Source organism: Sesamum indicum, linkage group LG6 (assembly GCF_000512975.1).
Source record: "Sesamum indicum cultivar Zhongzhi No. 13 linkage group LG6, S_indicum_v1.0, whole genome shotgun sequence".
NCBI classification, from domain to species: domain Eukaryota; kingdom Viridiplantae; phylum Streptophyta; class Magnoliopsida; order Lamiales; family Pedaliaceae; genus Sesamum; species Sesamum indicum.
The window spans coordinates 7,916,724-7,941,272 of NC_026150.1; the positions used below are offsets into that span (position 1 = coordinate 7,916,724).

At 33.1% G+C, this 24,549-nt stretch overlaps 1 protein-coding gene and 1 non-coding gene across 2 annotated transcripts; one reads left to right on the forward strand and one right to left on the reverse strand.

Moving 5' to 3' along the window:
- On the forward strand, positions 20,064-21,779 carry LOC105164224 (protein LURP-one-related 17-like). The gene is made up of 2 exons (XM_011082836.2): positions 20,064-20,400; positions 20,500-21,779. Exons 1-2 carry the CDS (start codon positions 20,137-20,139, stop codon positions 20,884-20,886), a joined length of 651 nt encoding a protein of 216 aa, XP_011081138.1. The 5' UTR covers positions 20,064-20,136; the 3' UTR covers positions 20,887-21,779.
- TRNAA-AGC lies at positions 21,141-21,213 on the reverse strand. Its single transcript has one exon. It is a non-coding gene; the product is annotated as a tRNA-Ala (tRNA).

Below are 24,549 nucleotides of genomic sequence, written 5' to 3' on the forward strand. Positions count from 1 at the left end.
ATGATCATTTTCTAGAATGATGAATATAATTGAAACTTTTAGTCCAAACCTATGTTCGAATCTAAATTAATTATTCAAATAGAGTTTTCTTCAAGAATAAATAATATAGATTATGGCACATGTGAAAGATTATAAATTTAATATATATATATATATATATATATATATTTATCATCGAATTTTGTCAAAATCAAATTTGGTAAAATTTAAATTATTTATATGATAAATATAATATATTTAATTTATATTTAATAAATAATTCAAAATAATATATTTATTATGTAATTAATTTAACATGATTTGAACAACAATTTTCGTACCCGAAACTCAAAGGGTCAGGTGGAGAGCATGACCCACCCATGAATCAAACAAGTGATTCGCTTGGGCCTTGCTTATACTTTAGCCCGTTTCTGTTTCCCTGCAACTCATATTATATTTTCGCTCACATGCGGCTTTAAAATATACATTCCATTCATGTGCATAATATAATAATTTATTATATTTTTAATTTATTGATAACATTTTTGAAAATATAATAATTAATTATTCAAAAATAAAAAAATGAATTAATATTAAATGTGAATGAACATAAAACAAAACTATTAAAAGAGTTAGTTTATTTAAAAATAAAAAAATATCTTGTAAGTAAATAAGTACATTTAAGGGTACTTTTGTAAATATATATTTAACCATCCAAGATATGTATCTTATAGATTCTCCCTTAAATAGTATAAATTGCTCGGTAAATATAATTTTCATAAATATGAAAGGATATAATATAACAATTATGAATCAGGTAGTGTTTTTCTCGACAAGCTAAGGGATGCGCCACAATTTATAATGTGTATGTGTACTAACAGAGCTAGTTAAGGTAATGCTAAGTATACGCTGTCTAACATCCTCCACAATTAAGCTAGCTACAATATTCAGGTACCGCTCAGTATGCTCAAATCGTCTAAGATTTCTCTCTCTCCATATATGGTAGATACACGCACCCAGTAATGTGCGATAGGCCACATTGACGATATGTTTACTCCTCCACTTCCTTGCAGCCCACTCAACATCTGTCATCCAATCTCTATTAGGCCACACAAAGCGTACAACTCGTCTAATAGCGTGAAGGCATTGGCGAGGTATTTTTAAAGCGCCCGAAAGTAGTGAAGCCCAACCTACTTTAGGGCCTAGTGGATCAAATAATCGGTATAGAGCCTGGGTCGTCGGGATTCCACCGGCAACTCTCCAAACAATTCGATCATTATCCCCATGAATCGGTGGAAACGTATGAGTAATCTCCAAGTACTCTATGTTAGTAATGAGAGGCCACTACCATTGACCTCCCTGGATGACAGAGCTAAGTCTGATGGATTTATGAAAACCAAGGGTGATCGGCCCCCTCGGGAATCTCTCCATAAAAGGACCGAGCTGATATCATGGGTCCTTCCAGAAATAAAAGTCACCTCCATCTCCAATATGGTGTTCCACCATTGGTCTTAGCCACGTTCGCAAATGGACCATTTTCTTCCAATCCCACGAGCCCTATGATCAGGGATACTCCATATTAAAGCATCACATAGTCGCCCCTGGTATAGCCAATCAATCCAAATGGAAGTCCTATCACACTGGATGATATCACATAATTTTTTGTAATGAGAGCACAGTTCATTGTGCTAATATCCCTCAGCCCTTGTCCTCCTTCAACCAATGGTTTACAAACCTCATTCCATGCCACTTTGGCGTAACCACTGCTGCCCATTCCCTTCCATAAGAAAGTCCAGAGGCGCTTCTCAATGTTCTTAATAACCCCTTTTAGTAATATGAATGCTGAAGCCCAGTAAACACTCAGAGTTGTGAGTACAGATTTAATAATTTGCACCCTCCCCGCGTATGAGAGTGTCAAGCCCTCCCAACCAATATAAATTGATGAATATTAAGTATTAAACAATTTTTTTTATTTTTCTTTACTTCGTTTAATTCTAAACCGCGACCATTTTACTTTTATATATAAAATATTTATTATGATTTCCTCAATAAGTATGAAGAAAAAAATTCTTAATATACATAAGTTTGATTTTTTTATGTATTTATACTATGTAAAAAAATAATATTTTATTTTTACTCATACATAGCGGTTACTTACACCATGACACTAATTTTTAAATTATCAAAAATATCCTGTTGTATTTTCAACCGCTACTACCCAAATTCTTCTTCTCATCTATATTATTTATACTACCTATCTATATTAATATAAAATTTTCACACACATTACTTTTTTTTTATGTGTTGATATCCCTAAATTAATTTTATTTGATTTATTTATTTATTTTTACAAATATAATATATTGGTTCATATATTTTATTTTTATTTATAATATAGTTTAAAATATAAATAATTATTTATTATATGGACACAAAGATAGAGCGCCTAACTACTAGTATTTTATAACAAGGTAGCACCAATAAGTTTTTACCCATTTTTCACGGTGTTGGATATTGGGTCGGGTTAGTGGACCCGTGACCCAATGTGCATCTATATTTGAGATAGAGTTTGAGTTTTCCAAATACATGTTGGGATAAGGACTTCTCTAAAATAAGCCCTATCTAGGATAGAGTTTATAGTCTTTCAATTAGGCATTGACATATGGGCTCCTCTTAGGATAAGGTTATGTATACCTATAAATATAGTACATGATTGTGATCAAATTAGATCACAGGTTGGAGTCACAGATGTGATACAGTTCATCACAATAATCTCTTCAATTCTCTTTCTCTCTCCCCTTTCTCTCTCTACATTCTTTCTTGGAGCATCACCATAGGCTTCTTGGATTTGAAGTGTATAAAATGAGTGGATTACTCTAGTCGTGATCCATAAAAGTGAGTAAGGTATATGGTGCGTACAAGATTTGGAGCAAGAATCAACGTGGGGTAGATCTTGAAGATGTTTGTAGGGTAATCTTGAATGGACGAGAAATATAATGTGTTCGTGATTTGTAAAAGACATGATCTTGTAAACGAGGTTGATCTGTAGTGTGAATCGATATGCTTTCGCTATTTAGGGTTAATTTGATCCACAAGTATGTGCCTAATGATTAACATCTGTATACACATAATCATTTAACTATATGCGAGATTTATTAATGAAATAATATAGGAATTATCTATTGTCACACGTTATATCCCACACATCAATAATTGGTTCATATTTTAATTATTAAGATTATGGTTTAAGTAAATACCAACTAATATTCTTCATATTAACGGAAAATATATTTAATACGTTATATTGGATTACTTTAAAAGGTAGAGAAATTTCAAACGCGTGGAACACACAAATATCAACAAGACTTGAAACACAAATATTGTAATAATCAAATTTAACGGAAATTATACCGGATTGACTCAATAAGGTAATATATTTAATAGTGTGGCATATTCAATTGAGTGTGCATAAATAAATAATTTATTTAAATTATTTTTTATTTTTAAAATTATATTTTTATTTTAATTAAAGAAATTAAAATATTAAAAATAAATAAATTAAGAAAGTTATAAGAAGTTAAAGCAAGTGAAAGTTGACAAGAGTGCACAGTTATGAAAAGAGGGAGAAAATAAAAAAAAATTGATGAAATAATGTCAAAAATAAAAATAAAAAAACGGACCAAATAAATAAGATACCAAAAGAGTACTCTCACTTAATAATAAAATGAGTATATGTAGCACACTCAGATGTGTGTGCACAATAAAATTTTAAAAAAATATTTATAATTTTAAAAATATAATTAATTAAATAGAAAATATAAGAAAGATATGAAAAATTATTGAAAAAATACAGAAGTAAAAAAATGTGGAATTTTTTTTTTAAAAAAAAAAGGATGTGGGAGTTGAGAATAAAAATTTTAAAAGCTAAAAGAGAGAATAAAATAATTAAAAATATTTGACAGATCAAATTAATTGAATACACCAAACAATGCTTTTCAATTATATAAAGGTACAGATGCGGATAAATAAGAGAGTATAATTAATTACCTCAGTATGTAATTCAATAAATACTTTCCATATAATTATTTCTGTTTCTCCTCGTCACCTTTGCTCCTGCAATGTTTTTTTTTTAAAAAACAAATATTTTTTTCCTTATAATTAATTTTTAAATAATGGGAAAAGTACTTATCACTTAAAAATAAGTATATACTTTATTATTTTATATAAAACCAAATTTAAACAGACATCGAATGTATTACTACAATTAATTTAATTAAACCACCACCAAACTATCATGACTTTGACAAGTCTCACCAAGATAAGCCCTATTATTCTTGAAAATTAGGTCCCGTTTCATTCCCATCATTCAACAACTGCTTTACTATTATTTTTCTTTTTATTTTTTTTCCATCGAGCTGTTTTCGGACTCACTGGCCTCGAGACTAATCTCGTTCAAAAATCATGGTTGTTGTTGGTCCAAAAAGATTTTGCACACCATAAATTTGGATATGAGAGTTCCCTCTGATTAAATTAATCGACTCGACGTGTGTAAACGTATTGGGGTTTTACACCATTGCATCAAACTCTCACCAGCCAATATTACTTAAAGATCATCGTAGTAGAAATGTATCCGAAATATTAACATCAAAATCTTCCTCAAGTGTAAGCGGGTTTTACGCATATGCGCTTACTTCATGCCAGATGGAGTTTAAATCTTACAAGCTACATGAGTGACAACTTCTTAGTTATTTGTTTTGTTTTCTTTTTCTTCTTTTCCAATTTCATAATAATAGGTATAATTGTCTTGGCATATTGAACACGAACTCTTAGGGGTAAATGGCAATATCATCTACGAAATACGATTAATCTTTACTAAAAAACTATCCTATGATCAAATTATCGATTCAAGAAAATAGATTCTTCTCATTGAAATATCTATATTAATGCTCCTTCCCAACTAATCAAATCAAAGCATTATAAACACCTGAATTTCACTTATCCATATAAAAATCAACACTAGATGAATTTATTGGGAATCGGGTCGAATTAAAATCTCAACTTATTTAGACCCATATACTGTATTAATATAAAATAATAATATTAACTTTAAAAAAAAAAGAAGCTTAGAATTGTTAGTATATTAGTTATATTATCTGTCCCATGTGACATATTATTGCCATATCCTTAAAAATAATTGGTGGGAAAAGTGATAATGATGAAAGCATGCAAACCCCTTTCACATCACCAATAACACACACAGAAATAAATGAAAGAATGATGTGGTGGGTAGGTGAATTGGGCTTCTAGAAGATCTTTTAGTGGCCAACAAAAAGGCCCACTTCTTGATGGCCCCACATCCGAAGCTTCTAAAATACGCCCTAGTCAAATTCCCACCAACTCCCCCAAATTGAAATTGCAAAAGGGCACACATCTTTTCTTTTGTGATTTTTTATATATATTATTTTTTATTTTACATAGACACGTTATGTGAATACAATATATATTATCAATTTTATAAAATAAAAAATTTTATATACATAATATGTATGTATTAAATAGAATAAGAAATGAAATATAAACTACAATAGAAAATTCAGTCCGAAAAAGAATGAAACTCGTGGCTGTGATGTGAAGGAATTGTGGAGCATTGTAATAGGAGCGTAGTTTCATAATGGATGTCTTAATTATTTCTTTATTATTCACTCTTGGTGTATGGAAATACCTAAGTTTTCACTTCAATTATCCATGTAATAATGGCCACAATTTTTTATTTTCTTTTTTCTTTTTTGTTTCTTTATGTCTTGGAGTTATAATGGAGAGCCCCACATTCTTGTCTTTCCTTTGTTTTTTACACATGTGATGGAGTTGCCCTTATTTATTTATTTTTATTTTCTTTTAGGATTGGTTAATTACAATATTCATGTCTCATTTACTTGGTGTGATGAGATTTAAATGATATAAATAATTTAAGAATTACAATCCAGTCATAATTAGCTACAGTAGCGAGCTTTAGCTATTAATATCGGGTCGATTCAAAACAAAGTAAATACAAAATTAAAGATGATTAAACAGAATATCACAATTAATAACTCAAAATAAAAAAGGCCTAAACGTATTAAGATATTAATATTTGAAAGTCTTGTTTTCAATACTCATGTGAACACTTGTTAAGAAATTGTTGGGAAAAATAAAAAAGACCACGTGCAAGCCACGTGATTGGTATCTTTGCAAAGTGGATGAAATGGCCATGTGACTTGCACGTGATTTTTTCCTGTTGATTATCTAATGAAAGTTGGTTTGATGATTGAAAATGAAATCTTTATAATGTTATGAGACTATTTTCAAGAATTCGATAATCTCCCTCTCCCTCCCCAATAACAACGAAAACAAGTCTGTGCATTTGACTTGCACGTTTATAATTATGGAAAAGACATACATTTTTTTTTTTTATCTAAACAAGATTCTAGCATTACAAGTGTTTCTATACTTGTTATATGATTGATCACTCTCCTTAAATTATATATATTTTTCAAAAGTAAGAGTTCACTTATTTCATTTCTAAACCCCATATTTTTTTATTTATTACAATTTAACATATATATATATATATTATATTTTACCACGCGACAAAAATACCATTACATATGTCTCACCCAAGAAAAAAAAAATTAATCCCAATTAATTACAAGAAACAAAAGGAGGAATGAAGAAACTCATTGTACGTAACAATCATTTTCTTTCTAGTTAAGAGGAAGAAATATTATTTTAGCTGTTGGTTGGTGGAATCGAAGACAGATTTTATAGACTAATAATCAACTGTCCATTTTCTATTTTCTATTTTCTTCAAAGTTGAAATCACAGTATGTAATTTTCTATTTTCTTCCAATTAATATTATTATTATTAGGGTCAAAGTTAGATCAAATTATGGAAAATGACTTCAATTCACAATTGTTACTTGCTTTCAATACGTACTACCTAAATTGGGGTAGGCATAATAGTCACTTGTCATAGACTTGTTATATCATTCCATCACTGCAATATTTCATTATATTATTATTATTATTTGGATAATTCACGTCCACCATGTACCTAAAATTAAATATAATTATAAATATTTTTCGTCGTTTAAAAAATTATTGATATTTTTTATGATAAGATGAAAATTTTTTATTTGTTCTTATTTTTTATTTTTTTTAAATCAATGTGGTTAAATATCATATTTACCCTTCTGTATTTATCCGTTGTGTATTTTAAAAAAGGACACTTTACTCTATAAGAACACTTTAAAAAAGTTATGTAAAATTATAATTTAGGGTTTGGAAAGGCACATTAGATTGTTTAATACAAAAAATCTTGATGCAATATATACTAATGAAAACTAACAAAATGGGTCTATTTCTCAAATAAAAAGAAGGTATTCGTAATTATATCAAATATCAGAGAAATTCGATGTATTTTACCCTTATTAACTATTTATGCATTATTAATTGTTGTTGTTTCTTGATATATAGGCATTAATTTTAATAAAATATAACTTGATCGTGATCTGGAACGTATAAATATGTATCGGGAAAAACACAAAAAGCAAAAAATAAAAGCGCTTTGAAATTCTTAACAACTTTAATCAAAGTGAGAATTAAGTAGAAGCAACATTATGAATTGACAAGTAGGTGCAAAGCTTGGAAAACTAGCCTAATTAATTACATCACGAAATTAATAATTCAAGAGTAGTTACGACTTGATTTTTGTTAATTGAATTATCTTATATAAATTTCGAATTAGAGTTCGATGAATCAATTTAGAGGGTGTTTGGGTGAGCTTATATGTTCGTAAAGATGTTCTAAAGTGCTTATAATAAGCCTTTTTTTTAAATAAAAAAATTGCTGACTTATTTTTAAATTTATTATTATTATTAATATTTTATAAACTTCGGAATTTTATTTTATGCAAATAGTTTTTGAATTTATTTTTAAATTTAAAATCTAATAAACTTTTAAAATATCTTATAAAATTTATGAATTTATAAATTTTTTAAATAAATTGAGCCAAATAGAGACTTAGGTTATTTTTTAAAATTACGATCGAAAAGTACAACGCATGCATTTGTTGGCTTTCGTCAATTTTGGAAAATGACGTCACGGTGCTTTTCAAGCCACTAGAAAATAAAACGAATTAAGTTGTCTATATTAATATAAAAAAAGACTCTCTTTTTGAAATAATAATAATAGATATACAGGTAAATGACAATTAATAATATCGTTGTGTTAATTTTAAAAATACAATAATTATACTCTTAATTTTGAAAATATAATTTATTGGTTTATATATTTATATTATTTATAATATATTTTAAAATATAAAAAATATTTATTATATAATACAGGATCGACGTGCTGTGATGGTTAGTGGAAAATCATGACTCCTAGTTAATAATATTTATGTCCCAATTTAACTCTATATGCAACATCTATACATTGTTTTTTCTTTAAAACTCAGCTAATTTTATATATATTATATGGTAGAGAGAGGGAGAGAGAGACGGGACTGAACAAAAAGTCAACGCAGTGATTGATTAATGATGGATGGTGGATTAGTTTAATTACCCATAGAAAAAAGATTCAACTCTTTTGTTATTACATTACGCTTTTATTTTCTTGCACGAGCATAGAAATTTAGGTGCTTTTATTTTTTTTATTTAAACGCAAATATTTTAACACCCACAATCCACTTAAATTTGAACTCAATCACTATGTTTGGTTTCATTTTTAACTTGTTTTGATGTGTTTTGTAGAGATAGAGAGAAAAAAACAAAGATAGAAATAAGTATGTGTTAGAAATAGTCTGTATGTTTGGATTTGTTTTTGGAGATAATATAAAATAAGTATGTTATATTTGATGTTGTATAATAAGAGACAAAAACTATTGTTCATTGTCAAATCATATCTTTTTTATATATATTTATATATATGTATGAGTATGTATATAATTTTTTTAGTTGTAAGGCCTATAATTAGTGTAGACTTATTTTGACAAAAAAAAAATAAAAATGAGGCACTATTTCAAAACACCACCAAAATTTTCAAAACAAATCAAGGCAAATATTGTCAATGTATTGGCCCATCTCAGAAATGAAGTAAAATTGAAACAAAACATTATGAATGCCTCTCAAAAAAAAATTAAATCGCGGGCATGTCCCTTAAGGGATGGCAAAAGTTTAAACTAAGTCTTATCAGCTTATTGCTGAGAATCAATTGGATAAAATATTTTTGTTTCACGATTTTATTTATGAGTTGTTTAATTTAAATTAAACATTATAATCAGCTTCATACTCGACTTTTGCAATTTTTTTTTTGGTGATATTGTAAATATTAAATTATTATTTCAAAAATTCTAACTATCAGTTAATTTATAATTCTTTTGTAACTTTTTTTTGGCAAAAAGTATTGCAAATTAAAATACGGAAAAAAAGGCAGGAGGGATGGGAGAGAGTAGAGACATGTGGTGATCGCCCTGCCTCACAATTCAATATGGCAGACAGCCGAATATTATTCAAATTTAGAGTTGCGGCAGATTCCATTTGTTTTTCATTTCTAAATAATTCTTCATATAAGTCAAAATATATTTAATATTTGTCATTATTCAAAAATGCCTTATTTAGATATTTTAAACTATTTTATAATAAATACATACATATATATAAATATATATAAAAAAGACATGATGTGACAATGAATAGTAATTTTTGTCTCCCAAAATACAATATTAAACATATAATACTTGTTTTAAATTATCTCCAAAAATAAATTCAAACATACATACTATCTCTAATACACACTTATTTATCTTTGTTTTTCTCTCTCTATCTCCACAAAACATAACAAAACACTCAGAAAACGAATCCGAGCATTATGCATATTTTTTAGGTTTCAAAAAATGGAAGTGTTATCATAGTTTTGTTTCATGGTATATAGTGTTCTTATTATTATTATTATTATCTCTAATCTCTACACTGAATTTCTCCTTATTGTATATTATGACGATATCTTTTTTGAAATAAAATAGGGTATAGTTCGATGATCGTGTGATTGATTAAAATTTTGAGATGCTAACGATCTGAAATTAGGGTTAGGGTTGGTAAGTTCAGCTCATAATTCTATATAGGAAAGTTAATTTTAAATATATAACCTCAATAGAGTTAAAACTCAAGAAAATCTTAGACTTGGAATCCCCCTCGCCCCAGGCCCAAGACTGGATTTGAATCAGTAGGCCGATATTGAAAAAAATATATATTTAAAATACTATTGTTATTACTTTATAAATATGGGACAATATTAATATCTTAAAATGTTATTTTCTTTTGGGCCGAACCCATTGCCATCCCTTATTAATAAGTCCGTCTGGATTAATTCATCAAATTCAAAGATTATTTAGGAATATATGCATAAGTCATTTTTCAGAAAAAAGGAAAAAAAGTCTTGATATACAATATGTAAGCTTGACCCTACTCTTGTCTAAAAAAATCTATGCAACAACTTAAATCTTTTTTTTTTTTTTTGTTAACCAGCTAACTAGTTATAAAAACGAACAAGTCTTACCAAATTCATATAAAATTGTTTGCATACTTTGTATCTTGGTATAAATATATACTCACGAATAGATTAAAAAATTATAAATTAATTGTTAGCACTTGATAGTTTAAAAGTACAAGAAATTAAAAATTGATAGTGAAATATAGCACAAAATCATATGCACTATAGTAAATAATTACTTACAAAAAATATCAAAACTTATTAAATTATCAATTAAGCTTCTTTTTATATAGAGATTAGATAATAAAATAAAAATATTATATTTTATTATTATTTAAAATTAAAAATATGAAATATTGATTAATAATGTTAATATACGGTGAATTTTAAATATGCAGTTAAACATAAAAAAATACCTAAAGAAACAAAAGCAAGAAAAAACTCGTGGTGGAACAAATGTTTTATGGCTCGACTCGAACTCAAAAAACTTTATGATCAGGTTGAGCTTTAAACTAAGCTGACTTACAAAGCTCGTTAGCCAGCTCAACTCAACTGTATGACATTGAGTACAATATTTAACCAAGTAGAAATTTTACAATTAAGCTTTTGTCGTGGCCCTCCTGGGCTTTCGTAACATAGACCTCTTTGAATACACTACTGGGCCATTAAATGGGCGGAGCCCAGATCTGAGTCAAGCCCAATCATTCGACTTCAGGCCTTCTATATGGCGTCAAAGAGTATAGCCCATAGCAGACGATGGGAACCATAAAGATGGGCTCCTAATTGGGCCGACAAAAATGGGCCAAATATGAAATTAGTGGAGCTCATGGGCCCAAAACTGATTGTAGTTATCTGTTTCCATCATTTAGCACTTTCGGGATCGATTGCTTTGATGTTTAAAAAAGTGGTTGATTAAGGGGTGCGTGTCCATGCAAGATTTGCAGACAGAGACAGATGAGCTTAAAGTTTGCGCATAATTTGTCTTTTTTTGGGCCATTGATTGATTGAGGAAATGTGTTCAATTCATTTCTTGCAACTCTGTCCTTTTCTAGGAAGATTTTAGTCGGGATACGGTCTGACTGGACTAAACATTTTGCACACTTTTTGGCATGTCAGTTGTGTGCGATTTTGAAATGTGTGACCAATTAATATTATAAATGTGTTTATACTTATCATATAATTATTTAATTTGATCAAAATTAATTTAGATAAGACTCTATTTTGTCATTTCAATGAAATGATCGGACGCCTCTAACATGGATGAGAAATATTCGAGTAAGTCTGTAAAAGTATGTGCTCAAATGCGTTTATAATATTTTAAAGATAATCAGAATCTCATAAGCTTTCTACTCATATGAGTTTTATTAGAAAAGATTTGTTTGACCTACAATAAATTAGTAGTAATAAATTAATCAAGTGTAAATATGAATTTTCACTTAAATTTTTTTGCCAATATTAATGAATTTTGACTAAAGAAAAATTAATTTATTAGACAAAAATACTATATATAACTTATTAAATCATAAAAATTTATGTATAATTACGACCAAAATGTTAGGAAATGGATCGGGTTAAGATGGATAACAGGTGGAATATGAAGGCGATAAAAGACACACGAATTTGTTAACCCAGTTTGGATATAAATCCTACGTCTGGGGGCGATACTAAGCCAGGAGAAAACACTCAAAGAGGAGGAAAATTGAGGAGTACAACACACACACACTTGTATGCAAGTCTTCACCACACGTGAAAAACAACACTCACCCTCGTCTCAACTCTTTCTTTTCTCTCTACTCTATTCTACTCTGCTCTATTAAACAATGCTAATAAGAGTAGTATATATAGCCATGACTTATCCTTTTTCCAACTCAACTTGGGATTTCTAAGTTGAATCGGGTTATCCTTCTCCAACTCAACTTGGGAATTCTAAGTTGAATCAGGTTATCCTTTTCTTCTTCAAATCAATCTTCACAACTTAACAATCTCCCACTTGAAGATTGATTAGCTTTTCTCCACTTCTTTCTTGGTACCGCCGGGTTTGTCCACTCTAGTCATCAAGGCCAGTCGAAGCCGTACACAGCTTCAACTTCGCCATCGCAACCGCCTTGGTCAGCATGTCCGCAGGATTCTTTTCTCCTTGAACTTGGTCAGCCGCAGGATTCTTTTCTCCTTGGATCTTCTCCAGCTGCAGTGCCTTCTTCTCCAGAAGTTGTCGGATGAAATGGTACTTGATCTCGATGTGCTTTGTCCGCGAATGGAACGCGGGATTCTTTGCCAGATGGATCGCACTCTGGCTATCGCTATGAAGAATCACATCTGCCTGAGGTTTCCCTAATTCACCCAAGAAGTGTTGCAGCCAAATGGCTCCTTAGCCGCCTCAGTAACTGCCACGTACTCAGCTTCCGTCGTGGACAGTGTGACAACCTTCTGTAGCTTTGAGACCCAGGATACGGCTGTACCGCCATATGTGAACACGTACCCTGTAGTGCTCCTCCTTTTGTCATAGTCACTCCCTGCAAAATCAACGTCAACAAACCCAAACAAGGTAAGCTTGCCCTTACCAAACACCAATGCTCGGTCCTTAGTAACCCTTAGGTACCTAAGAATCCATTTCACAGCTTCCCAGTGCATCACTCCTGGATTGCTCATAAAACGGCTAACTACTCCCACTGCATGTGCTATATCCGGTCGAGTACAGATCATAGCATACATCAGGCTCCCAATTGCTGAGGCATACGATGTGACTCTCATCTTTGCACGTTCGGAGTCAGTCTGGGGCGAATCACTGTTGGATAGTTTGAACTGATTTCCCAATGGCGTTCCAACCGGTTTTGCATTTTCCATCTTGAATCTGCATAATACCTTCTCAATATAATCAGATTGAGATAACCATAATTTACCAATACCTTTGTCCCTTGTGATTTTCATGCCCAATATCTGTCTTGCTTCGCCAAGATCTTTCATGTCAAACTTCCTCGATAACTGATCCTTGAGCCTATTGATCTCCTTGACATTTGATCCTGCTATCAACATGTCATCAACATACAGGAGTAGAATGATAAAAAACTCATCGAACCTCTTCACGTAGCAGCAATGATCAGCATTGCATCTAGAGAAACCTATCTCTAGCATGAAGTTGTCAAACTTCCTGTACCACTGCCGCGGAGCCTGTTTCAATCCATACAGGCTTTTCTTCAGACGACACACCTGCTGATCATCTCCATTATACCCCTCTGGTTGTACCATGTATATCTCCTCCTCAAGATCCCCGTGTAGGAAGGCTGTCTTTACATCCATCTGTTGTAACTCCAAGTTCTCTGCCGCTACCATGCTCAACACAAGACGAATAGTAGTTAACTTGACAACAGGTGTAAAAACATCAGTAAAGTCAATACCGTATCTTTGTTGGAATCCCTTTACTACGAGTCTTGCCTTGTACCGCTTCTTCCCGTCTGATTCTTCCTTAACCCGATAGACCCATCTGTTCTGTAGGGCCTTCTTTCCTTTTGGGAGCTGACACAATTCCCATGTGTTGTTTTTCTTCAACGAGTTCATCTCGTCGTTCATCGCAAGCTCCCACTTGCTCTTGTGGACATCATTGACTGCCTCTGCGTAACATTCGGGTTCTCCACAATCAGACAAAAGCAAGTAATAAAGAGAGGGGGAGTACCTATCTGGGGCCCTTCTCAGCCTCGGTTCTCGACCCAGTGCCAAGGGTGTGCTGCTTTCAGTAATCGGTTCCTCCGATACTGGTTCTGGCTCTATCTCCGTTTGTTCGGTTTCGTCCGTCTGAACTCCCACTGAATCCGTATCTGCTGGTCTCATGATCCCGGAATTTGAAATATCGAGATCAACAAATTCCCTTTCCTTCTTGTCATCGTCCGGGCTTACCTTCCTGTCGTTGTACATTACATCCTCATTGAATATAACATTCCTACTACGAATTATTTTCCGGTTTTGATCATCCCAGAATCTATACCCAAATTCGTCAGTCCCATACCCAATGAATGTACATTTAATCGACTTAGCATCCAGCTTAGTCCGATCATCGTTCAAAATATAGGCTGAACAACCAAACGTACGTAAGAAAGAAAGATCCACTTTCTTACCACTCCATACCTCTTCCGGTATCATGTTGTTCAACGGGACAGAAGGCCCTCGATTGATCAAGAAAGCAGCCGTGTTGACTGCATCTGCCCAAAACATCTTTGGTAGTCCGCTCTTCAATCGCATGCATCTCGCACGCTCATTCAGTGTTCTGTTCATCCTCTCAGCAACGCCATTTTGCTGAGGTGTCCCCGGGATTGTTTTCTGCATTCGGATTCCATGGTCGGCGCAGTAATTCTTGATACCTTCACTGTTGTACTCGCCACCGTTATCCGATCTGAGACATTTCACTTGTAGACCTGTCTCATTTTCCACTAGTGCCCTCACTTGTAGACCTATCTCATTTTCCACTAGTGCCCTCCATCTCCTGAATGTATCAAAGGCATCAGATTTTCTTTTTAAGAAATACACCCATACCTTTCTAGTGGAGTCATCGACGAATGTCATGTAGTACGTTGATCCACCAAGAGATGACACTGGTACTGGCCCCCACAAATCGGTGTGAACAAGCTCTAACTTTTCTTTCCTCGGAGTTCTTCCTGTGGTCAAGAAGCTCACCCGCTTCTGCTTTCCGAACACGCAGTGTTCACAATGACCCACCTCCACCGATTTTAACTCGGGCAACCGTCCTTTCGACTTCAGCACGTTCATTCCTTTCTCGCTCATGTGGCCCAAGCGATTGTGCCACAGGTTAGCCTGCGATACAGTTCCTGCAAAGGGAATGTTTAAACTGGATCCTCCCGCCATGTAGAGCGTTCCCGACTTTAGTCCTCGAGCCAAAGTCATTGCTCCCCGACTGATCTTCCACTTCGCGTCTCCAAACGTCGTGTGGAATCCATCACTATCCAGCTGTCCGACTGAGATCAAGTTCCTTTTCAGTCCTGGTATGTGTCTCACATCATGTAGGGTCCAGCATGACCCATTCGTTGATTTGATCCGCACATCTCCCTTTCCTACAATCTTGAGGGGTTTGTTATCTGCAAGATAAACTAAGCCAAAATCACCTGAGGTGTATGGCTCCATGATGTCTTTGTTGCTGCATGAGTGGAATGAGGCCCCTGAATCCAAAACCCAATCATCGGAAGAACTGCTCACACTCAACAAGAGTGCATCCGTGATCTCCTCCGTCGCGGCATTCGCTGTTCGGCCCTCCTTTTCCTTCTTTGGCGCCCGACATTCGCTTTTCATGTGTCCGGGCTTCTCGCAGTTCCAGCACACCATCTCCTTCTTGCCCTTGTTCTTCCCCCTGGACCTTGACCTGGACCTTCCACGGTATTTACCCCGTGTGTCAGGTCTCCCTCTGGACTCTGTATGTAGTGCAGAGCCAGATGATCCACCCGTTTGCTTTCTACGGGTTTCCTCGTTCAACATCATGTCCCTGATGTTGTCGAACTTCATCTTCTCCTTCCCAGACGAAGTGCTCACTGAAGTAACAACCACATCCCAACTGTCAGGTAAAGATGAAAGCAAAATTAACGCTTTTACCTCATCGTCAAACACGATATCCACAGACGCCAGCTGTGTCGTGAGTTGGTTGAAGTCATTGAGGTGATCGGCCACCGACTTCCTCTCCTCCATCTGCAACCTGAATAGTTTTTTCATCAGCATAACCTTGTTCATTGCTGAGGGTTTCTCGTACATATCGGCAAGAGTCTGTAGAACTTCCTTCGTGCTCTTTGCTCCCTTCACATGATAGGCGACATTCCGAGAGAGCGACAGGATTATTGCGCTCATCGCCTTTCGATCGAGCACCTTCCATTCTTCATCACTCGTCTTCTCGGACTTCTCTGCAAGTGGTTCGTACAGGTCCTTCCCGTACAGGTAGGCCTCCATCTGCATACGCCAAAACCCAAAGTCGGAACCATTGAACCGTTCGACTGGAAACTTTCCCTCCATCTTAACTCCTTGAACCAGGCTCTGATACCAGTTGTTAGGAAATGGATCGGGTTAAGATGGATAACAGGTGGAATATGAAGGCGATAAAAGACACACGAATTTGTTAACCCAGTTTGGATATAAATCCTACGTCTGGGGGCGATACCAAGCCAGGAGAAAACACTCAAAGAGGAGAAAAATTGAGGAGTACAACACACACACACTTGTATGCAAGTCTTCACCACACGTGAAAAACAACACTCACCCTCGTCTCAACTCTTTCTTTTCTCTCTACTCTATTCTACTTTGCTCTATAAAACAATGCTAATAAGAGTAGTATATATAGCCATGACTTATCCTTTTTCCAACTCAACTTGGGATTTCTAAGTTGAATGAGGTTATCCTTCTCCAACTCAACTTTGAATCGGGTTATCCTTCTCCAACTCAACTTTGAATCGAGTTATCCTTCTCCAACTCAACTTGGGATTTCTAAGTTGAATCAGGTTATCATTTTCTTTTTCAAATCAATCTTCACAACTTAACACAAAACTCATAAAAAAAAAAAAAAAAACAGTAGCATTATCCCTTAACTAACTACAAATAATATTGTATCAAAAAGTGAAAAGCTTTTGTTTTAGGTGCCCAAAGTGGAAATGCCAATATGATGAGGTTGGGAGCATGTGAGAATTGCTACCTTGTCGCCCACAATGTGAACACAAATACGAGTCTCACATATTTGGCTTTGGGAGGTTTTAAGTGAGAGTTTGTGTACTTCTATTATTTCTAGAAATGATGGTTGAAATTTGATTAAATTACTGTTTTGAATAAAAGGGTCTTATTAAAATAACATTATTCTTTTATAAAATAAATATTTTTTAAATTAAGAACAAATTACATTAACACCCTTTGAGATTAAGCCAAAGTAATTTTATAAACACCCCCTTAAAAAATATACCTTAATTTTATAAAAGGTAAGAATTTTATGTAATTAATCATAATTTCAAATATGTCAGTGCATTTTTTTATCATAAATATATATATATATATATATATTGTATAAATAAATAGATGTACATGGCAAACACATGCATCGAATGAATGGTTCACAGATGAGAGTTCCTAAATTCTTGCCGGTAATTATACATAGTACCTCGTGGGAGAAATTCTTGTAATGAAAGGTCGTTGGTGTAGAATAGGGAAAGTCGTGAAAGGCATGCGGACGACATGTGTAAAGTCGTTAACCAACAAGGGTTGTTCAATGAATCAAAATGCAGTCACCATCGCTGCAATGCATTGAAGCTTCCACAATCATTATCTCATCCCCATGTCTATCATCAAACCCAACTGGTAATAACAAGACCGGTCCAAGATTTTTTACTGGTAGGCCTCTTGCTTTTGAGTATTTACTTTTCCGGTCCATGTTTATCTCAATATTTTTTTAGTGCAAAGGCCTCTTCATTTTGAATAGGAATAATTATATTTACACACCTTCATTTATAGTTTATATACACAATTTATTCATATTTTTTGAATAACTTACACAAACTATCTTTATTTTTTGACTGTCAGGGATGATTTCTAATTATGTAGAAGGTAAAAGTGGGTGGTTTATATAAAAATATTATAGATTAGAGGGTGTAAATATAATTATCATTTTTGTATATTATTTTTTCGACCGTATTTATATCAGGATTTTTTACTATAAGGACTTGTTGATTTTGAATATTAGGATAATTACGTCACATGTGAATAAGCTTTTATATAAATTCCAGTGTATAAAAAATAAATTGTGATTATTTCAAAGCTTACTATTTGACAATGTTTTTTTCAAAATATTTTTTATTTTTCCTTTTTGATGAATTTATCGACATAATTTTAGATCTAAAAACCCTCATATTACATTAAAAAAAAAACAAAAACATCATATTTAGCGTAAGTGAATTTTGAACCATCTTTGGCATTTTTCCAAGATTAGGAATGTGGGTGAAATCTAGAATTTTTTATCATTCTGGTTTCTGCCCATGGTTATAGAAATAAATATTCAATAGACTAGGGGTCCAAGTCAAAAGTTGATCTGATCCGACTCAACCTGAATTGAGAACTCAGAATATAAACCCTTAATGTATAAGGGAATACGAGACATAAATATAGTTTGGGGAAACTAATATATTAACCATATAACAAGCCAAAATTAATAAATATTTTCTCCTAATGTTGAAACTAAATAATATTTAATACCTCTTTAATTCACCTAATGGCCTAATTAATTATGGCCTCACTCTTTCAACTTAAGCTCACTTCCTGTCATCATGTCACCAATTTTTTTTATTGTCTGAAACTAAACATGCATCAACATTCATACATAATCTTACGACTTGACGGAAAGCAGTCGTCTCGTCTGGGCTGACCACTGCGAGTCCCTCCAATCGTTGGAGTTCATTGCTAGATTAACCACCTAATAGCTCTAATTTTATTGATTTTTTTGAATTTCGTAGGACTCAATTAAAAATCACCTATGACAATAATAATCAAACTTTTGGAGATGATCATTATTAGATTGAGTTATATGAACAATAGTTGCAATTCCAACTGAAAATATTTGTTTCAATAAAACTATCAAGAACAGTAGAACACACCACATAAATTGTAATGGTCATATGTATGTGCATAATTTTCTTCAATCATTTTCCTGATCCGAGTCAGCATAAAGTACTTGGTGTCCTTTTCAGTTTAAGCTCATAAATTTCACTGATAACACAAAATTGTCACCCATAACAATCTCGTGGGACTTTTTCATTCCAAAATTTTCAAATACTATAATTCTTTTTTCTTTTATAATTTAATGAAACCTTAATTTAAGATAAGCAAAGGAAACTTACACGATGAACATTAATACTTATAGCATCAAACTCATAAAACACATGCTACATGCAACGCATGATTGAAATTGGATCAGCTCTAGAAGTTAGGCTAATATACCCTGTAAATTAGAACGGGTTCTGCGAGATTTGTCATAATTATAAATATTTTTTTGTTATATAAAAAATTATAAATGTCCTCCTAAAAGTAATGGCCGCTTAATAAATACTCACTCTTGAATTGTAGGGGGTATTTGGTAGACGACCGTTAATTCTAAAGGGTATTTGTAATTTTTTAAACAATAAAGGGGTATTTGTAATTATGATAATTTTTAAGAAAATCTGTTGTAATTTACCCTAATATCTAACATCGAACATTAGGGAAAATTGTTCCGTTTTCAAATTTTTGAGTAAACATTTTATTATATACGAAAAATTCTTATTCAAATAGTTCAGTCAAATTCAATCAATTATATAGAAAATTCGATACTTGCAAAATGAATAATTACTGTATACCTATTATGAAATGTATATTAAAAAATTCACTAATTTAGAATTTTGGATACATGTAATTTGTTTGAGTTCGATGAATCTTGATCTGACCTAACTTGAATTTCAGGACACGCACATGTTTTTATGGGTAGCAGTGTTTGTCCGAGTGACAGTAGAAAACACATAGAATGACACAAGCACACACATATTCAGATTCCCTGTTTATAATTAATATCTATGAAACAGTCTTCTAATTGATGTCCGAAAAGTACTAAAGAGAAAGTTCAGTCAACAAATGCTCCTCTGCTTGAAATCCACATTAAGAACAGTCCACCATTATCATGAACAACATAACAAGATCAATGTGATCAGCGATGAAGCTGCATGCACTTCTCTTACAGTTTGGAGAAAATCACTTGTTTTAGGCTGCAGTGGGTTCACTGCGATCGCCTCCAATGGCAGTTTAGCATATCGGGTCGATAATTACACGTGTCGACCCGATCAGATCGTTCTCATGGATGGCTCAGGCAATCCCATTTTCACCATTTGTCGTCCCAAGGTAAAAAGAATATAAATAATTGATCATAATTACATCTGTTCCAAATCCCATCTTTGAAGTACATAAGCATTGATTAGTACATGTTTGTTGTTTTTGCAGAAGCTGAGGTTATTGCACAACTACTGGCATGTGTATGAAGGAGAAGTTGGCAAGAACATGAAGAACTCATCCAAGAAACCTGTTTTTTGTGCGAGGAAAAATATGAAGTTGATGGGAACGACAAAACCCAATGTTCTTGCATATGTTCATTGTGGAGTGTCTGATGATAGGAGATGTACATATGTGGTTGAAGGGTCCTACAGGCATCGATTGTGCAAGATTTTGGATGAGTCGAGGAGGGTGGTCGGGGAGATCAAGAAGAAAGAAGGCGGGGGGAGAGGAGGTGTATGTTTTGGTGTAGAGGTGTTTGAGTTAGTGGTTAGGCCGGGATTGGAGTGCAGAGATGCGGTGGCTGTTGTGATATTACTTGATCAGATGATGTCCTGATTGTTTTTGTTCAAATGAACATGTTTGTTGTGTGAATTAAATGTGTAGTGTAGGTAGTAGTGATGGGTGTTGTGAAGGTGAGACTGAAGTTTTGGGCAGATCTTGAATGTAAATATTAACAAGTATTTCTTAAAATCATAAGCTGGAGAAGATAAGGTGGGAGGGATGGAATATGTGAGGTGAATCTGCATACAGAAAGGAATCAGGAATTATGAGAAGGAAGAATATTAAAAAAGTATGTCCGTTTGTATGTGTGGAGATGCGGGGTATCGATCCCCGTACCTCTCGCATGCTAAGCGAGCGCTCTACCATCTGAGCTACATCCCCAAGGCGACTGTTCATTGTATAGGTTTATACCTAAACTCACGCATCATCTGAACTACAGCCTACAGCTCCCTTTTCACTGAATCTACAACGGGGAGTAATCTCCAAAAGGCAAAAAGAAAATGCCTTTCCTCTCGCGCCAATTATTTCGGGGTAAGAAGGTATGGAAGCACATTTATCTTATAAGATTAGTTCGTTTCAAGATATGAAGTAGAAGAGACAGAATGTCGTCACTGGGATTTTGAATAAAATCAGTTACCTTCTGATTTTTCACTTAATTCGTTGAAAAAATATGAAGAAGGGATTCTTCCTGAATTCCATTTCTGATCACAATAATGTTCAACTGGAAACCTCCTTAGAGACATTATGGGAAAAACATAAAGGGAAGAAACAAGCGCTCAAGTGAAAATGTTAAGACTATCTTCTCTCCTGAAATATGATAATTTCCAGGAGATGAAGCAAAATCATTAGAAACTTCATTTACATCATGTACTCCAACTTTACTTTTGGAAACTTCCATTTGTACCATTGCTGATCTCTTAGCGCACCTGCTAATGCTTTTTTAGTTTACTACATTTCTCTAATAAAACTTCAGCCTTTAGAGCTAGTATCAAATGAGACTTTGCATTTCCGAGGCCATGTTCTTTAGATGTGTCATCATCTTGCAACCTGGAGGATTCACGGCCTTCCTTAGACAGTCCAGAATCAGGATTCTTGCTCCAAACAGCTCTTAGTGAGGCGCTAACAACCCGATTTTTATCTGGGATAATCATATTTGTAGCAAGCATTAGTCATATAAAATGGAGAATGGACAAAAACTTAGATTTGAATAATACCAACATTGCTTCCATGTAGGACAAGGAGTAAAAGTAAAATATTAATGAAATAATCAACCTTGTTTCTTCTATGAATCCCATAAGTGAAAAATAATGGATGCAACTTCAATATCCACTACCCACATTGTATAGCATGATTTCAATTTCTTTAAGGCACGAGGAAAGCTAGAAAAAGGAAGTCATAGATGACCTTCAAAATGGTCAAGCTAGATAATGTCGTGCACTGAAGCACTCAAGCCATTCATATTCCTAAGTTACAATTGTTTTGGCATTCTCATGATATCGGAGAAGGTGCAACCCTGTTACAGTCATTTGAGTGAAAGGGGTGAACATTCTAAATTCTATAAATTCTTGTGGTTTAGGAGTATCAAGAGCATAATTTTTGCTAATGCATAGATCAGCGTCTCCTCAACATGATCTTAATAATCTATAAAGTGCAAATTATCCTTGCTTATTCATAATAACTGGGCAAATTTTAGAATACGAAAGTCGATCGCGAAATGTAGATGGGGAAAGACAAATATCTTCCACAATAAGAATATACCACATTTTTATGTAAAGAGATGGTTTATGTCAACAAACTGAATAATGACATTTCAACGGGAAAAGGATTTTTTAGAATCTTCAATGCCTGGAAAACACTAATTTAGCTAATGAAAATTTACGTCCATCTTGGCCTCCAGAGCTGCATGCACCCTCTACCGATCCGACCGAACTTCTCTCACCACCACACTGCCACTGCCGACGAACCCCTCCGCTGATCCCGTGAACCTCGCACCCACAATGGCCGTGGCAGAGCCACCCCACCGTCCCTTCAAATTACGCCCCAAAGCACCACGACATCAAACCCACAACAATTCATCAATTATCCCACTTTAGTTCAACCCTGGCAGAACCGAATTCCAGGTTAATCCAACAAATTCGAGCTTAATTAACATTATAGATGGAGGAATAGATGGGAAATCACGGAAACTATCGGGAATCCAAAGAGGAGATGGAGAATTTGATGAGCAAATTCAGGTGGGGGAAGGAAGCATGTTGCGGCCAAGGAGACAGACTAGGGCGCAAAAAATCCGGAGTGCGAGGATGATGGTATTTATACTTTTCGGGAATAGCAGGAAAGTAGAGGGAATATTCAAGTGTGGTTAGCGACACGTGATATCCCTGAGCCTACTTTACTCCTCGTACTTTCCGAAGCTTCCTACGCATAAAATACGAGATCATACTATTAAATTAATATATTAATTTATATCTCAAATACTTATAGTAAAATTTTCAAAATATTTAATAATTGATAAAGTTTTCAGAATTATTTTATTTATTTACCTGTTTTAAAAACTTTTGAATTAAATCGTCTTACTATAAAATTAATTCAAATCATTTTCAATTACAATCATATTCACTTTTCAAATAACATTTTGAGTTGCAGTTTTTATTTTTAAATATAGTATATTTGGAATTGATAAATCAAATATCTTAATTTTATCTTAAATAATTTTATTTATTGAATTTCTGAATTTTATTGCAAGATTCTCTTTGATTGTCTATATTATGGATTGCTAATTTCACCATTATATTTAGAGTTAATGTATTTTGTTTATTCGAATAATGATAATTATATTTTGATATTTAATTTTTTTTGTTTCAATTTTACAAAAATTTGCACTTTAAACATCATATGTAGTGCGTGCACATGTGATATTTAAGGATTATGTGATATAATATTTTTCACAACATGCATAGCATATGATTTTTTTCAGCAAAAAAATAATTACATATGGTAAAGTGCAAATTTTACAAAATTGAGAGGACAAATTGACATAAAAAAAAATTATATACCAAAGTGTAAACGGATATAGTTTGGATAGCAAAATGTAATATACCCTTATATTTTTAAGGCAAAATTAGATTTTTGATCTTGTAACTTTAGATCATTTGTATTTTTAGTTGTATAACTTATTCTATCTTCACATTTAGTCATGTTTTTTTGACAAATTTAGTTCTAAACATCCAGTATTTAATTATGTATTGACAATTTTGGTCCTCTTTACACGGTAATATATCTCTTTTTTTGTCATATAATTATAGGTCGTTATGATCAAAATTATCTATACATGACTATATTTGCCGAAAAAGGACCAAATGTGAAATATTTATGACTAAATTCGTATAAAAAATTTGACTAAATATGTAAATTGAGTAAATTACGGGACCAAAAATACTGACGATATAAAATTACATGACGAAAATATGTATTTTTTTTATTTTTTATATGTAATTGTTTAAATGACTAAAATAAAAATCTAACTTAATACTATTGATTTAAAATGTATAATATATAGACACTTCGAAAAATTTACCCAATGCAGTATTGAACACGTGTCGGATACCGGCACTTCTTGGACACTTCTCGAATACATGAAAATTAAGAAAAGAAAAAATAAAAAAAGGACCTGCGTGTCCGACACGTTTTCAAATTTTTTTATAATTTTAAAAAATTTAG

Excerpts from the sequence above, each read along its gene's own strand:
- LOC105164224 (XM_011082836.2), top strand. The coding sequence starts at position 20,137 with ATGCTCCTCTGCTTGAAATCCACATTAAGAACAGTCCACCATTATCAT. Across the intron at positions 20,401-20,499 it reads TCACCATTTGTCGTCCCAAG|AAGCTGAGGTTATTGCACAA; the intron begins GTAAAAAGAATA and ends TTGTTTTTGCAG.